Below are 16,098 nucleotides of genomic sequence, written 5' to 3' on the forward strand. Positions count from 1 at the left end.
GGACTTCTCTGATAACGCCTTCGAGCTTGTGCGGAGCCGCAAGGCGAAACGAAGACACACTACAAGGGCATGCATGAGTTCGAGCACGCCAATGGTAGGACCAACTCCGAATGCCGCAGTCATTACGATTCTATTTGTACCCGAATTCACTACCGACAACCTGAGGTGACTCAGCAGACAGTCCGTATCGGTGCAACTTGAAGCGGTGGCGTCGAATCAGATAGCAGACGTTAGAGTCAACACACGAAAAAATGTGTTGGCTATCGACGTCACACATGAGACTGCGCTGAGAAATTTGACTAACGTTACAGACCTAGGTGGCGTTAAACTCCGTTCGTACATCCCCCTGAACAGTGGTTCTACTACTGGTGTCATCTACGACGTGGACGTCTCCATCTCCAGCGCTGACTTGCCGGTTCTAGTGAAACCTGCCGTTGATGGCGTCGCCATAACCCATGTGTATCGCCTCGGCACACCCCGCTGTGTGAAAATTATTTGCAAGGGCGAAACTCTCCCTTCTCACGTCAAAGTGGGCCACTTTAGACACCCTGTGCGACCATTCATCTCAAGGCCACTGCAATACCGCAATTGTATGAGGCTGGGACACGTGAGTGCAGTGTGCGAGAACACGAGAGTTTGCTCACGCTGTAGCGATCCCCTCGCTGCAGACTCTTGTGCAGCCCCGGTTCTCAAATGCGCCAATTGCCTTGGGTCCCATGATGATTCCTCGAAGGACTGCCCCAAAATGAAGAAGGAAAATGCGATCTTGAAGCACATGGCGACAGACCATTCGTCTCGTCGGGAAGCTGTTGCAGTCGTTAAAAACCGACGCTCCCGACGCCGCCGGGCTTCAAAGAACACTGATGCCTCTGTGAAGAGTACGCCCCATCCGAGAACACCTTCTCCTCTGCCGCCTAGACCTGGGGCAATTCAAACTAAATCTGACAAGGTCATGGTGGAGAACAATACTACTTGGTCCTCACTGCTAAAGCAACAGCGAAAGCCAGAACAGCGGAAGTGCCAACCGAAGCCACCGCTGATGCCACAGCCGATGCCACAGTCGGTGGCACAGCCGATGCCACAGCCGGAGCCGGAGCCACGTCAAGTGATGCAGCTTCGTACGGATTTAGAGTGCACAGTGCGGGTTCCTGAAAAATTGCCCGAAGAAGACCGGCAAGTGGTTATGGTGCTCCGATCTCTGATGAATACTTTTCGAATGTTCTTAAATAACCTGCACATTCCGTCAGCGCGAAATGCAATGCAAATGCTGGATGGTCTCAATTCAGTATTTGCTACTCTTGAGTAAGCATCATGGCTCATCCGCAACATTATATTTGCACTCAAGTCAGAACGGCTGGCACTTAGCTGAAACATATACTGCCACGCACTGCAACTTACTGTTGACGCCCACCGGCTCCTTGGTCTTCACTGGTGACTTCAACATGCATCGCCGGCTATGAAGCACCAAGCACCGGCAGCCCAACGTATGGACGGAGCACTTGCTTTGACTTGACTTATTTCCAGGCGCTTTGCTGCGTGCTCAGGCAGTGTTCCCTCTATCCCACTTTCCTCTTTCTGTTCCCCCTTTTCCTTCCTCCAGTGTAGGGTAGCAAACCGGACGCTCGTCTGGTTGACCTCCCTGCTTTCCCTCTCCTTGCTATCTCTCTTAGGCTACGCGGTGCTAAACGGGAAAACAGAGCGCACTCGCACAAAAAAAAAAATGGCGATTGACTAAAACCACGTTTTTGGAAGATGTAGAATAAAATTTTAAAAAAGCCTTTTAAAAGTGATTCCTTTTGTTGTATTATAAATAAAAAGCGATCACAATCTATATTTACTCAATAAAGAACGAAAATATTTTTATCATAAGTGTGTTGCAAGTCAAGGCCGGCCAAAACGAATGCCTAGCCAATCCAGAACAAGAAGGTGGCGTGTGACGAGGCGGCATTTCATCCTGCTAAAACAGAATATAAGTGAGTTCTGTTCCGATTATTTTGTTTAAAGCTGTTCAACAGCTAGAATGAACTTCTGTGTCCTTTTTCTATGCATTACATTCTGTATAGCTGAAAGCGCTGGCAGCGAGGCTACGCACTCGACCAGCAAAGTGCCTTCGGTGATCGCACTCCAACTGGAGTGCAGTCTTCTGCGAGTACACTCCGCTTGCGACGTTTAGATTTGGGGAAGTGCACTTAAAACCGAGTGCACTCTCCGTAAGTGCACTTAACTTGCCCGCTTGACAGGGGTGTTAGGTGCCGTAAAAGCTCTCGACCGTACTTGCTACCCAAGTTTTTTTAGGTTATGCGCCGTCTAAACTCATATAGTATTGGCGCAATTTTCTTTCGCGCTGTCATTCTCTATTTCGTCATGCTCCTTCTGAAAGCCATTGCGCTCAAACAAACCAAATCACAGGCTGATCTGCACAGCACATGAGTTTCGTATCCTGTATCAGTCAGCCATCTTTTCTACTGAGCCATCGTGAGGTCACCTTTTCGGAAACGCGCTGGAATGAGGTCGTTAATAATAAAAATGAATGCCATAGTGTTGCAACGATCAGAGCACACCGCGTTAGATATTTTGTCCATCTTTGACGCCAGAGTGTACGGGGGTATATAAATATAAAAAAGTACTTTCAATCTTCTTCTGACTTTGACGCCCCAGAGTGCGCCGGCATATGAATATGAAGTATTTGTTCTACAATAAAGTAGTTGCGAGAGCAACGAGTGCCGTGTTTCTTTGTGTTTTTTTTTTCACTTTGACCTGTTCAGTGCGCTGCTTCGCTCACACGGTATGATGGATCGGTCACCGACCAGCCAAACTTTCCACGTTACTGAAGAAATCGATCAATAGTTTAGTAGTGCTGCCAAACAGTGCAATATAGTGCACATTCTTTTCGACTGTTTGAAAAAATAGATTGGTACAAAACTTAGTTTTCATTACGAATGCCAGCTCCTCGTACAATTACATCAGAGATGCATAAACATAGGTGATCGTTACTAGCACGTGCAGGCCTGCAGGCCAACACTTTCTTTAGTTCAATCTATCCGTCACCACGAACATTGGTATGCTCCTACACCATGTTCGAACTGTGGATTACACGCGTTACAACATTGTCTCCCACGTATTTCGATCATACAAAAGTTAACAGACAGAAGTTTACGCTGCTCAACAAACATGTTGCGTGAACTCTTGTAGCAGATACAGTATAACATATTTTGCATTGCTTTCAGCTGTTGTTATTAAGTAGGCGTTTCTGTTATTATCTCTTCTAGTGCTTCTGCCGTAGGACTGCAGTATATATACGCGTGTCGAGTGAGCTCGTGAACAGCACTTCGCAATGTGCTGAACACTGTTCAAACCATGGATTCGGCACCTCAAACACGTGCAACGCATTTCTCACATTTGCCGCTAAATCGTTGCTGAATTTTTGTTCGCTTATTATAATATCCTGCATAGATAAAACATTTAAAGCAGATTTTTTGTTTATTACACTTGCATCCCGACACATGTTATTCTGGTCGAGTTTTATATCACCAAACCGTGTTTCTTTTCTTTTTTTTTGCTAGCATATTCGAAGCTGACATATTCGACGGTGCGTTGCTTGAACACTGACGTTTCTTTCTAATACGAAAAGGCACGAACTTCTTGCGCATCAAAATTTAAATATAGCCTTTAGTTTCACTTGCATGCGAGTGAATAGGCACGAACGAAATAAAAAAAAGTTTGATATATTGTGGCATTTTACAATTATTTTCAAAGTTGACTTCGCTGCTCTTTAAAACCTATCGACATCGTCAGACTGTGGGCACTCTCAACGCAAGTAAGCATTTCTTCACTGAATTTCACTACGCCCGTCTCGAAGTCATTATTGCTACTACAACGTTAAATAGACGTGTTCCTCAAGCTTATATTACTGAGCGGCGGGGTTTTCCTGACACTGGCTAGAAATCCGCAGCATCCTTGGTACTTCGGCGTCATGCGGGTGACATTAATGGACGACTAAAACCAGCATTGCGTGTTTCTCGATATATGGGTTGGCAGGTTCTTAAAACATGCTTCTTGGTACACTTCTGGCATAATGTTCTGCCGTGGCGTCGCTCATCACCTTACACCTTTATACAAAGCCTAATAAACGCGAATTTTCAAGACCGATGTAGTCACCATCGGGTATCGTTCTTAAACAGCAGCCACGCAGAAAGTATTTAGTGAGTGCAGCGGGCTCGTCAAGTCTCATACATTCAGAGTGTGCATCACATGGGGCGCAAGAGAACACGTCAGAGTGCTGGGCACTGAGAGCCCACAGCAGAAGCCCAAACACAAATGAGGCAGTGTAGAGAAGCATATGTATGTTGTGTCTGTCTTGAAGTCAGAGATGCGCAGATGAAAATTTATTTTCGAGAAAAGTTCAGGAACATGAAAAGAGATGGATGGCTAAAGTGCACAAATATATGTTCCTTAAAAGAGTTGGCGCGAAATGGAGGAAGAGATCGGGAAAGTTGACAACCGAGTGCAGGAAAAATGAAAGTGTCAATACCGAAAACGACATAAGAGAAACACAGACAGTAAAGTGGATGCAAAAGCATAGAAACAAAATAAGATCTGCGACCTCCCTTCCCCGCCCCTTTACATTACCAGACCCCAAGTTGCACATTCTGAAAGGAATTACCGAGAAGAAGGAAAGGTTCAAGGAACGAATCACAGCTCCCCAACCTCCCCCTCCAAAAGGCATTCCAAGAGCCTGCCAGGTTCTCATACACAAAGTCAAGTCTGGCTTCGCTGCCTTCGCACTGACCCTCAACATCATGGAGCGATGGCGAGCTCACGAAAGAAAGAACACATCTTTTAACGCCAAAGGGGACGCGGAAACCTCTAAGGAACCCGTCATATTCGGCTATGTCGCACAAAAAAGCAAAATAAAAAGTCACACGTGCTTAGCAACTGTCCCGTCGCACAAGATACAAGAGAGAGAGAGAGAGAGAGAGAGAGAGAGAGAACTATTTGGTGCATTAAGGGTTTAGCGTTCGGTCTTCAGCTTCATCGCTGCAGACGCTTGACCTTCTTAGCAGGGTTGGGCCCCTAGTCCAGGGCTCCACTGAGCCGCGCTGCTTCGCTTGCGTGCTGCACCATTGCCCTTTGGGCGGCGAGCTCGCAGCTGGTGAGCTGGCTCTCCCACTGCTCCGCACTCGGGATTTTGTTTTGGTGGAATGTGTAGTTACGTCTACACTCCCAGGTTATATGGTAAAGCGTGGGGGTTGCCCCGCACCACAGGCAAGTGTTCCTATATTGTGTAAGATACATCTTGCTTAGTATATGCAAGTTAGAGACGGTTCCCGTTTGCAGCCTCCGCGAACTAGCTGCTTCTTGCTGTGTTAAAGGGGCACTAAATGTTACCAGAAAGTCAAGTTAAAGTGGTAGAGCAATGTTATAGAACGTCTAAGGCGCCAATCTAATCGCAAACAGAGCTTTAGTAACCGAGAAATTGAGGTAAATGCATGACACGATTTGAGACCCCCCAGCGACATTCCGGTACTAGCCCGATGACGAAAGGACTCCTCATAATTTGTGTTACTAATACTCCACTACTCGTATTAAAAATATCATTTCATTCGATTATAAGACGGAAAAAATGCTACTTGTCTACGTCTATTCGATTCTAAGAAAAAATAACATTTTGACGTTACCCTTCAGTAATATGGGTGGTCGAAAGGTTTCGTTTTCGCTCGACTCTGCGCGCTCGACTTTGCGCCGCGCGCGCTTTGGAGTTTCAGTTGTTTCTTTATCGCGTCGTGCTGCGGTTGTCCTACTGGTTCGCGAAACTTGCATTTGGAACAAGCAACGAGAATGCCACGTCCATGTGATGTCGTGGGAAGCCCTCGTTGCTTTCCCGCTCCGGAGAGCCGGTGTCGAGGCCGCCGTCGTAGTACGCAACGACGCCGGCAGCGCGAGCCCTCAGCAGCAGGTCGCGCTCGTCGGTGCTCAACTCGCTGAAGTTGAGCCCAGCATCGCGAGCCAATCTGTCGTTGACAGGGTCCATCGTGACGAGCGTCGAAGTTTGTGTCATAGAATAAAGTACCAGCTTATGGTCGCGCGTTTCTCCTTCCGCTAGCCACCATACTCCCGCTTTCGCTCGGCTGTCGGCTCTGTCTTGGCTCTGTTTCTGGCCGCGCGTTTGCGTTTTGCGCAGAAAAGCCGTAGCGCCGTCTGCGGACGCCGTTCTACTCACCGATGGCGCAACGTCGCTATGAGACCATGATGTAAGTACTCCTCGATCGGAGGGCGGGCGATTTGAACTGCGCTAGAGGTACGCGGACGCTTCAGAACGCATTTTCTCTTAAAATAAGTCTCTCCTTGGCACGAAACAAGCGTTTCGAGGTTTCTGGGATGGTATTTCAACAGTCCACGTTCACTTAATAGTAACCTTTAGTGTCCTTTTAAGGCTTTGTGTGGCGGGGAGTATCTAATTCTCTTGCCTCTGTGGTAGTTCAGTAACTCTGAATAGCCGATCTCCACGGTAAAGTGCTGTCCCAGGGCGTGTGGCCGCTCGACTCGGTACCTGATACCCCAAGCAAAGGCACACCCCAAGGCTCGGTCATCTCGCCCATACTCTTTAATGTGGTGATGGTCGGCCTAGCAGAAAGACTCAGCAGAATCCAGGGCATCCAGCACGCGATGTACGCAGACGACATCACGGTCTGGGTGAACCATGGATCCCTGGGAGAGAAAGAGGAGAAGCTACAACAAGTAGCAAACTGCGTAGAAAGATACGTGAAGGAAAGAGGACTAACCTGCTCTACACAGAAGTCTGAGCTACTGAGGGTAGGAAGACACCCAACTGATGCACCACTCGAGGTGAAACTGGAGGGGCAACACATCCCGGAGAGGAACATGATAAGAGTCCTGGGAATGTGGCTACAAGCAAGCAGGAAATGCAGCCACACACTCAGCCTGCTCATCAAGTCGGCTGAACAGGTAGGCCGAATGATAACCAGAGTCTCCCACCTAAGGCATGGGATGAAAGAAGACGACACGCTAAAACTCGTCAAAAGCCTCATAGTCAGCAGGGTAATCTACTCGCTGTCATACCACCCCATGATCATGAGCGAAACGGAACAAGCAGAGACAATCCTGCGGAAGGCCTACAAGACGGCACTTCACCTACCAAGAAACACACCGAACGACAAGCTGCTACAGCTAGGGATTAGCAACACCTTCGCCGAACTGGCAGAAGCACAGCTTGGAACACAGTTTCACTGACTCAGAGACACGGCTACGGGAAGAGGGCTCCTGACAAGGTTAGGTCGCGACCCAAGGAAGCCTTTCGATCGATCCACCGATATACCCGACGAGATCTGTAAGACCCTGCAGGTCAATCCCATTCCGAAAAACATGGATCCAAATCTCCACGCGGCCAGAAGGCAGACGCGGGCAGATTATGTGGAAAGGCATTTAGCCAAGCTAGAAAACACGGTTTTCACGGATGCAACACTGTATCCATGGAATAGACACACAAATTACGTTAAAACAGCTTCGGTAGTGGTTGACAACGCAGGCAAGCTAATCACCTGCGCAACTACACGTAGCGACAGGATAGTGGAAGCGGAGGAAGTCGCTGTTGCGCTGGCAGCGGCTGAGGGCTATCGAAAAGACAAATCAATGGTCATTTTAACGGATTCAAAAGAGACCTGCAGGAACTACACAAAGGGTAGAATCTGCAGGGCTGCCTTAGACATACCTCAGACACACCACAACCCAGAAACTAATCCGGATTCCGGCCCACACGGGGATAGAAGGAAATGAAAGATACAAAAGAGAAACTTACAGGAGCATCCTGTGCCACCAGCTACGAAGAGGGGGTCTCCTCGTTGCATAATCTACTTCTGGAAACGCGGAAATTTTGTTTGCTGTCAGTGCGGGGATTCGCCACAGAGAGGGACCGCACCGGATTAACCTGACTGGACTTCAGCTCCTACAGTGAAACTGCATCCACCTGCGTCATTGCCCTAAGTGTTGCTTTGCTTCCTGTGCCCAAATTCACCTGCCAAACGGTTCGATTAACCAATTTATCACTTACACTACTATTTCTGGCTACGTACCCTTACTGAAAGTGCGACATAACCGTACCTTCTACAAATAAAGGTCTTATTCATTCAGTAATGAACTAGCATGAATTTGATCATGGACACGCACAGATACAGGTAAACATACAGATTTTCGAAATGACAAGTTATCAACACCAAGCTGTATGAACCTATTCAAAGTGATGGTAAGTTTACTGATTACAAACCTGGCGTTAAATAGCTTTATTTACTAAGTGCTTAGTCGGTGAAATGATGCTGGGTATTAAGAAAAATATGATCATTCAGGGGATTCTGGAATATCTGTATGGCGAGTATCACAACCTTTATAATAGGGGTGTTCGAATGGCGAAGTTTGCGAGAAGAATACGAGCATTTCGTAAAAAGAAATGGTTTAAGATATCAAATATTATTTTTTGAGGTCTAAAAGAAGGGAAATACGAAGGTTGTCTGCAGTTCGTATGCCAAAAGAAAGAAAGAAAGAAAAAAAAATACCACACCTGTCATTTTATACAAGTAATGATGTTCCAAATTGGACGCCCGGTCAGCTTGGCCTCTAGATAATAAAACAAATGACTGGTGATCGTTTCTGCCACAACAACGCAATAACAGTAGCGAAGCACAACAGCAGCCCACCGTCCCTATATCTAAGTACTCTATTCGTTGAAAGAGCAAAGCGTAAAATGTCAGCGTAAATTATTGACTGAAAGAAAATTATTCAGCATAAATTAGCTACTTCATACTTTTTCTCAAAAACTGGTGCCTCTGCGCAGCATTCGCTTCGCTTTGCAGCAGAACCAATGGAGACGGTCACCCCACTGCGTATATACGTCTATCTCCAGGTAAACTCCAGTGACTGTTGTTATCCGTTTTATTCAAACAGAAACGAATGTTCGTCTAATTGGGACAATGAATTACTAAAATCAAAACTATGAATATCCGCAGTCCCTTAGTTATTATTCCTAAGGTTGCTTATAACTTCGAGCATGTCAAGCGAAGCGTGGGTCGAAATTCAGTAATGGTTTATGATCGTTGTTTATATTCTGCTGAAATGATAGTGACATTGCCATGTATTAGAAATGGCGTGTTATGCCCAACACTGTGCCATTAATTTGACCCTGGCTGGCTATAACGATTGCAGTGAACTAAAAAAAGGCTCAACTGCAAATGGGGGTGGTGCTCTGATGAGTATTACCGTTCTCGCACTTTTTGTTGGTTAACGCTTTCATATAAGTACCAGTGTTACCCACTGATTTGGTTGGGAACATTGAGCGATGAGGTGTGTTTAAATAGCGGATGCTTATAAGCAGTGTGATTCGGTTCGATGACGATTGACCGCGTTCACCGCGTCATTGCACTAAGTGTTGCTTTGCTTCCTGTGCACAAATTCACCTGACAAACGGTTCGATTAACCAATTTATCACTTCCACTACTATTTCTGGCTTCGTACCCTTACTGAAAGTATCGAAGAGGCAAAATACATTAAGGCGTACTGCTAAAACTGTATTGTCGCACATTTGAGCAATAAATAATAATTTGATTCGGTGTTACTTTCAAATACTAATCGCACATACTACGCACGCTGTGGAAGGCTGAAACGACGCAAAGCACCTTACTTATTTAAAGGCACAAGGCATCTTAGTTGTGGTGTCTATAATACGTGATTGCGATTCCTCACCAGATGCGCATTGTGAAGAAATTAAGATCACTACAAAATAAAGTCAGTATTCTACCTTAAAGACATCCTTACCTTTAACACTACAATTGCTTGACTGAGATATTCAAACTTACCATTTCATTGTCTTCACATCTCTATAATACATACGGCGCGAGCATCCCTAGTAGCATTTTCTAAGAAGACCTATGGCGCCCTTCCCCTTATGCTCCATAAAAAATTAACACACTTGCTACACGTTTTCGCGATTCAACCATTCTTTAAAATATTACAAGCGTTTTTTCACTTCGTCCTCCCGCCCAAGAGGCTACGAACGCTCGACCTTTGGTGAAAGTCGAACCCACGGCATTTGGTGTTAAGGCTACAAATACTCCATCTTTGGTGTGAGTCGGCCCCACAAAATCTGCTGATAATTAAGGCCACGAACCTTCTACCTTTGGTGGGAGTCGAACCCATGACCTTTGGTGTCAAGTCAGGTGAACTTAATTAATGTAGAAGTAAATAGGATAGTGTTAATTAGGGCAATCAAACCGATGTCCTTTGGTGGGAGTCAAACCCATGGGCTCTGGTGTGAATCAAGGACAAATAATGAAGGCCCATGTAATTAAGATATATTTAATTAATGCACTCAAACGCACGACCTTTGGTGGGAGTCAAACACAAAATGTCTAAACATCGCGTGGTGGTCGTTGCAATGCTTTCGCATTCATCCACCTAGGGCTAAGCGCCCCTTGAACCTTTTTTCTTTGAGTTATACGGAGAGTTTCAGCAACCTTGTGAGTGTGTGGTACGAGAAAGCAACCAACTTAGTTGTGTTCACAGCAATCTTGAGCAACTCAAATTGCTTGTTACTATGAGCTTAGATTGCTAATAACAGTCTTTGATTAACCAACTTCGAAAGTGTTGCCTTAAACGCAAAACCTTGAATGCGAAAGTTGTAGAGCCTATCGAAGAAAAGCCAAATAATTCCTTTGCCTAACGATAGCTGCTATTGTTTTAACGTTCCCGGGCTGGAAAGAAAGCTCGCAATATTTGGCAAATGTACCACGCGAGATGGCCCTTGCGGGCGCAGAGACGTTAATGCCCTCATACGTGCTACTAACGAATGGCCTATGCTGAATGCAGACCGAATGGATCGAAAGAATCGAAGGCAGTCGAGTGTTTTAGTTGGGCGTTTGCGGATTTATGGTCTGCTTGGCTCAGACCGGCATATGCTAGCGATTTCCATGCAGCCGCTTAGCGGAAACGCTAGTGCGCTTGCGCGCAACGTTCATGCCGGCAGCGGAACGAAGATCGCTTCGCTCGCAAAGCCGACTTAGCGGATCCTGAGAGCGCGCCTTCGCTCATGGCACTGAAAGAACGGGAACAGCCACCGTGATCAAATGTATCGAATATACGGAGAGCAGTAAAGCTGAGTTCGGTTCGATTTTAAACAAATTTGGATAATGTGCCACACAATTGCTTTAAACAATTTCTTGAAAGCGCTGCAGGCTGGCAACGTCTAAACGTACGTGATGTAATGACAGGCAACTGGAAATTTCTACACCAACAGGTGGACACAAACAGCTTCGCTAAATATTGAGCTGTGACTATATAGGGTTACAGAAGACTACTGGGTCGTTTTTTCTTTTTTTTTTATTCTACAGGCGTAAATGAAGAGCAGTGCCTCATCTTCATCGTCCGTCATCTGCTAGGTCTTGCTCAAGCCAGCAGTAGCAAAAATGTTATTCAAGTCCGGCGACAAAGATTGACCATTAAATGGCTGTCGCAAATAGGTCTAATGCCAGGAAGAACGTACATGCTAATGTCGTAGCGTGCGTCCGGCACACTAAACGCCACATTTCGTTGCCTATAAGTTCGTTTGGAAAACCATCATCTCACGTCTACTTCAGACGTCCCAACGATGATTCCATTCTCGCTGTGGCTGCTCTTTCTCCTCAGAGCATCATGCTTCGGAAGTCAGGGTGAGTGGTGTTTGACAAGCATGGCACCAGTTCTTGAAATTTTTGAAATAATAAATTAAATCATGGGGGTTTTAGGTACCAAAACCGCGGTCTGATTATGACGCACGCTGTAGCGTGGAACTCAGGAATAATTTGGACCACTAACATGGACCACTAACTAATGCGGACCACTAGCTAATGTGGCCACAGGGGCCGGGATTCGATCCCGCCACCTTGTGTTTAGCAGCCTAACGCCATAGCCCTAAGCAACCAGGGCCGGGCCCTTTTAGTTTTCTGTTTATATATTTTTGAAATTTTTGCCAAAGGTTTATTAAGCATATCGAACATGACGTGCATCTTAGGGATCCGCCATGCGAACAAAAAATAATGATCAGGGTTGCGAAAAAGTATATTAATTTCTCTCATTTGTGCAAAAGCTATCCATGCGGATCGACCGCCTATATTTCTGTTAAGCATCTCGGTTCGTATTTACAAAAAAATTCACACGTCCCTAAGAACAGATTTCCACCAATTCTGATATCGGATTTAATATTAGCGAAGCCACCAAGCAATGCCACACTTACGAACAAAAACCATTGCGAATTCAACTCCTTGTTACTACACTATGACAAGAAAACAAGGATTTGCAACTAACATTGCACATATAAAACTGTAAGCTTTCCAGAAATCAGGAAGCTGTTATGCCAATAGTTTAAAAAATGAAATTCAAATATGTGGCTTTGCATGCAAAAACTACGATATGATGAGGCACGCCGTAGTGCTGGACTCCGGATGAATTTTGGCCACCTGAGGTTCTTCAACGTGTGCAGAATGCGCAGTACACGGGCGGTTTTGCATTTCGGGCTTATTAAAATGCGGCCGCCGCGGGCGTGATGCGATCCTGCGCTCTTGGAGCTAGCTGCGCAAAGCGAAAGCCACTACGCCACCACGGCTGGGCAAGCCAATAATTTCCCCAAATTATTTATTATACACCTTTCGCAAAGGCATAGCAAAATAATTCGCTTTGACAAAGCAAGCAAGCTTTTTAGATGTGGTAGATGCGTGTCCGGACTTCGGGGTAAAAATGCGGGAAAGTATTCAGTAGACATCTCAGCAAAAAGAAAAAGAAAAGAAGGCAACGACTTCAAGTTTAGGTGATATATTCGCTTTTATTCTGCTATACGGTCGTCGTGAATGTCATAGTCCAGTGTTTTTCTTACGTCAGTTTCTGTCCAGACTTTCGAAACTTGTGTGCCACAGGATTGTATGAAAATTTCTAAATTTTGTAACTGGCTATGGAGGCGCTGTTCGTTGACTTTTCTTTTACAGGAAGTAGCATTGTAGCATAGTAGCACGTGCGCTAGAGGAACAGGCCTAATTTCTCGCGCAATGGCCCTCCTATCGGCCACCCTTGCCCGCGGGCGTGCCTAGAGCTTGTGCAGTGTTAGCGCACAAAGTCTGTACTGGCGTCACATTAACGCCGGATGCACCGGTGTGCTGGCGGGTGCATAAGGAAATAAAAATTAAATAGAACGTTGTGGTACAGTTGCCAGTCATACAGACGGGCGGCCCTGGGTGGAAAAAAGAAACGGCTGCACCAACAGCTGGCACTGCCTGAAGTTCGAGGTCCTGCGGCAGAAGCATAGGGGTCAACTATCCAGTTACGAAGAATGGATCTGTGCGTTGGCGGAGGCCGGCAGTGCTTTGCGAACGCTTTACGTTTTCGCAGTAGAGTCGGGAATCCTCCGCATGGTGTAGTGCGGAGCACCTCTAGATGGCTGGCACATTCTTTTTTTTTCTTTCTCAACCGTCCTATCCCCTCGTTCATCTATGCCAATGAGCCATGTTTGACAAATAAAGCTTGACCATTGCAGCGAGCAAGGAAGCAGTCACCACAAGCAAGCGTTAATTCGTCACTTCGGCGTCGAGTATACACTGTTTGAACAGCTCGTGGCAAACATTCTCTGCACAGCTTCGTGACCAGCAGTACGACAGCTTCGTGTTTATCAGCACTCCTTCCTAGCAGCAAGACATCCATTGTCGCTTTGGGGTTTTTTTCGTGAGGTGTGTTTCCGCACTGTCTATTGCCATTTGCAAGCGCTTTCCAGGCTGTGCCTTTTGAATACAGCGTCCTTCAATCCTTTTGAATACGCTCACAAAATGCTGAGCCAGGTCATTGTGTCAGGATGGTGACGTGTCGAGTGCCCAATGCTTAAAAAAAATATACTTGACGTTTTCTTCTATCTCATCTGTCTGTTGGAACTGTATGGAAATAAAGTGTACACCATTGTCAGAGAGGACTGTCAGAGAGACCAGGACAAAGTCCGGCAAAGCTTAAAAATGCATTGGGGCCTCTTCTTGCAAAGCGCGTCAGGAAATATTCGGAGCCAGGAGGCACGAGCCTACCAAATAGGATTGTACTGGTGTGCTTGTGGAGCTAATAAATGCTATCTTTTATAACGCCTCCGTCTCGTCCCACGGCAACCAGGCTCTGCGACCAAACGGCTGCAGCATCGTATGCCATACGTCACGTGCGCAAAGGACATTTTGCATAAGACTCCGCTGTCGTGCAGAAGGTAATACGTTGTCCAGGGTGAACGATGTGTCAACGATCGCCTGCGTGAGCATTATTATAACGTGAAGCGTGGCGTGGAAGGGCGTTTGGCTGCACATTGCAAATAATGTGGTTTCGCCCACAAATTTTAAGGATGTACAATTGTAGGCGAGAGCACTGATTGAACAACTACGGAAATCATCAAAGCATCCGCGATGACACGTTGTGGCACGAAATACGCGAGCATGCCCTCTGTAAAAATTGAAGTTATTAAACTTGAAACGTGGAAATGCCATAACGTAGCTTCTGCATCTTGCTGAATTTTGGTGCCTTTTGGGGAGATTTTGTTCATGTCGCTTGAATTGTTTAAGTTTAATGCTTGGTTTTCTATTCAATTGTTACACTTCTTTTGTAGGTTTCCCGTGAATCGTATAAAATCACGCGTTTCGACACGAGAAAAAGTCACTTGAAAGTCAGTGCCGCGTTTGTCTCCTTTCTTCTCTGGTGTACATCTTTATATTTGCGCTGTTAGTCTTAATAAACAGAATGGGCGCAGTGGGCGCCGTAGCTTATGTCGAAACCGACTACGAGGGGATGACCTACTTCATGAGGGAAGCTAAGTCGAGCATAGAAAGAGCAAAGGAATAACTCATTGATGTCATAGAAGGCACGAAAAAGTTTGGTAGCATGTAACGCCCCTGTAACACGTGAAGGCGAAAGCCTGCTGCACACTGGTAATGCGCCATCTAGCGTCGTCGTTTTGCTGCTTTCGCAAATCAGCTTCTTCGGCTCGTTTTCGACGCTTACCTGCGGCTTCGCAAGCTCGCATAGCGGCGTCAGACTCGCGCCAACATCGTTTCTCTTCGACTTTACGTTGCATCCTCTCAGCAGGGGATTGAGACGTATGCTCTCCTCCGTGTTGTATGGGTGATTTCAATGAATGTATGCACTGTTCGCTTCCCTTTGCTGATCGCTTGTATGCTCAGCCTCACTGGGGTACGAGTCATTGCATTGTTTGCTTGCTTACGGAGGTATCCCATTGTCGGGTGGAAATGAAGTGTAGGCGAACCAAATCTTCATTAAACCTTGTCTTATGTCGGCGAGCTTAACGAAAAATATGGCGTCACCTTCAAGAAATCGGAAATCAATGGTGGAGGAATGTTTGTCACTGGACCGTCGAAAGCCATTTTCTAGAATCTGGCAGATAGTACTAAGTCTGTGTTCCTCCTCAGCAAAAACATCCTTTCCGTGCTCTAGCACTTCAGCAATCTCTGCCGGAAGTGCAGGTCGCCGAAGACTTCTGTAAGAGAGTTACCATTACAGATATTTCAACATGTCTCACATTAGTTCGACTCACACCACTTCCTAAAGACGCTCGTCTTGACCTTCCCTTCACGATGCCAGAATTGGACGCGGCACTTGCTGCTTCGAGATGATCCTCTGCACGTGGACCTGACGGTATTTCTTATAGTGCTCTGTGTTACCTTGGCATGAAAGGTCTGAAAGTCCTGCTGTCATACTGTAACACCACGTGGTTGTCCAGTACAGTCCCGAAGCAATTGAAAACCAGTCATTTGGTGGCTCTCCTTAAACCAGGAAAACAGCCTTACGAACTGTCCCCTTACCTGCCAGTAGCTTTAGCTAGAGAGAGAGAGAGAAATAGAGAGAGAAGATGCATAAAAGACAGGGAGGTTACCCAGAGGCGGTTCCGGTTGGCTACCCTGCACGGGGGGAAGGGTGAAGGGGGATAAAAATAGAAAGAGAGCGGAAGGGGGAGATAGAGAGAAATAAGGACGAGCACGAACAAACCGTGTACGCTACAGCGCGGTAGAGGTCGGCGTTCTTAATGTCTAT

General features: G+C 46.2%; 2 protein-coding genes across 2 annotated transcripts in view; both read left to right on the top strand.

Annotated features, from left to right (window-relative positions):
* Nucleotides 1-6,615: 6,615 nt before the first annotated feature.
* On the top strand, nt 6,616-7,251 carry LOC142586265 (uncharacterized). Its single transcript, XM_075697513.1, has one exon. The coding sequence runs from the start codon at nt 6,616-6,618 to the stop codon at nt 7,249-7,251; it is 636 nt and encodes a 211-aa protein (XP_075553628.1).
* A 4,312-nt stretch (nt 7,252-11,563) lies between these two features.
* Nucleotides 11,564-16,098, top strand: part of LOC142584337 (A disintegrin and metalloproteinase with thrombospondin motifs like) — a 62,090-nt gene continuing 57,555 nt past the window's right edge. Inside the window, exon 1 of the mRNA XM_075694489.1 lies at nt 11,564-11,711. Coding sequence (XP_075550604.1) covers nt 11,651-11,711 — 61 coding nt within the window. The 5' untranslated portion in view covers nt 11,564-11,650. The remainder of the gene's footprint in view (nt 11,712-16,098) is intronic.

Source organism: Dermacentor variabilis, chromosome 6 (genome assembly GCF_050947875.1).
Source record: "Dermacentor variabilis isolate Ectoservices chromosome 6, ASM5094787v1, whole genome shotgun sequence".
Taxonomy (NCBI): domain Eukaryota; kingdom Metazoa; phylum Arthropoda; class Arachnida; order Ixodida; family Ixodidae; genus Dermacentor; species Dermacentor variabilis.

What these genes read in the sequence shown, in the direction of transcription:
- LOC142586265 (XM_075697513.1), top strand. Translation starts at nt 6,616, where the DNA reads ATGGTCGGCCTAGCAGAAAGACTCAGCAGAATCCAGGGCATCCAGCAC.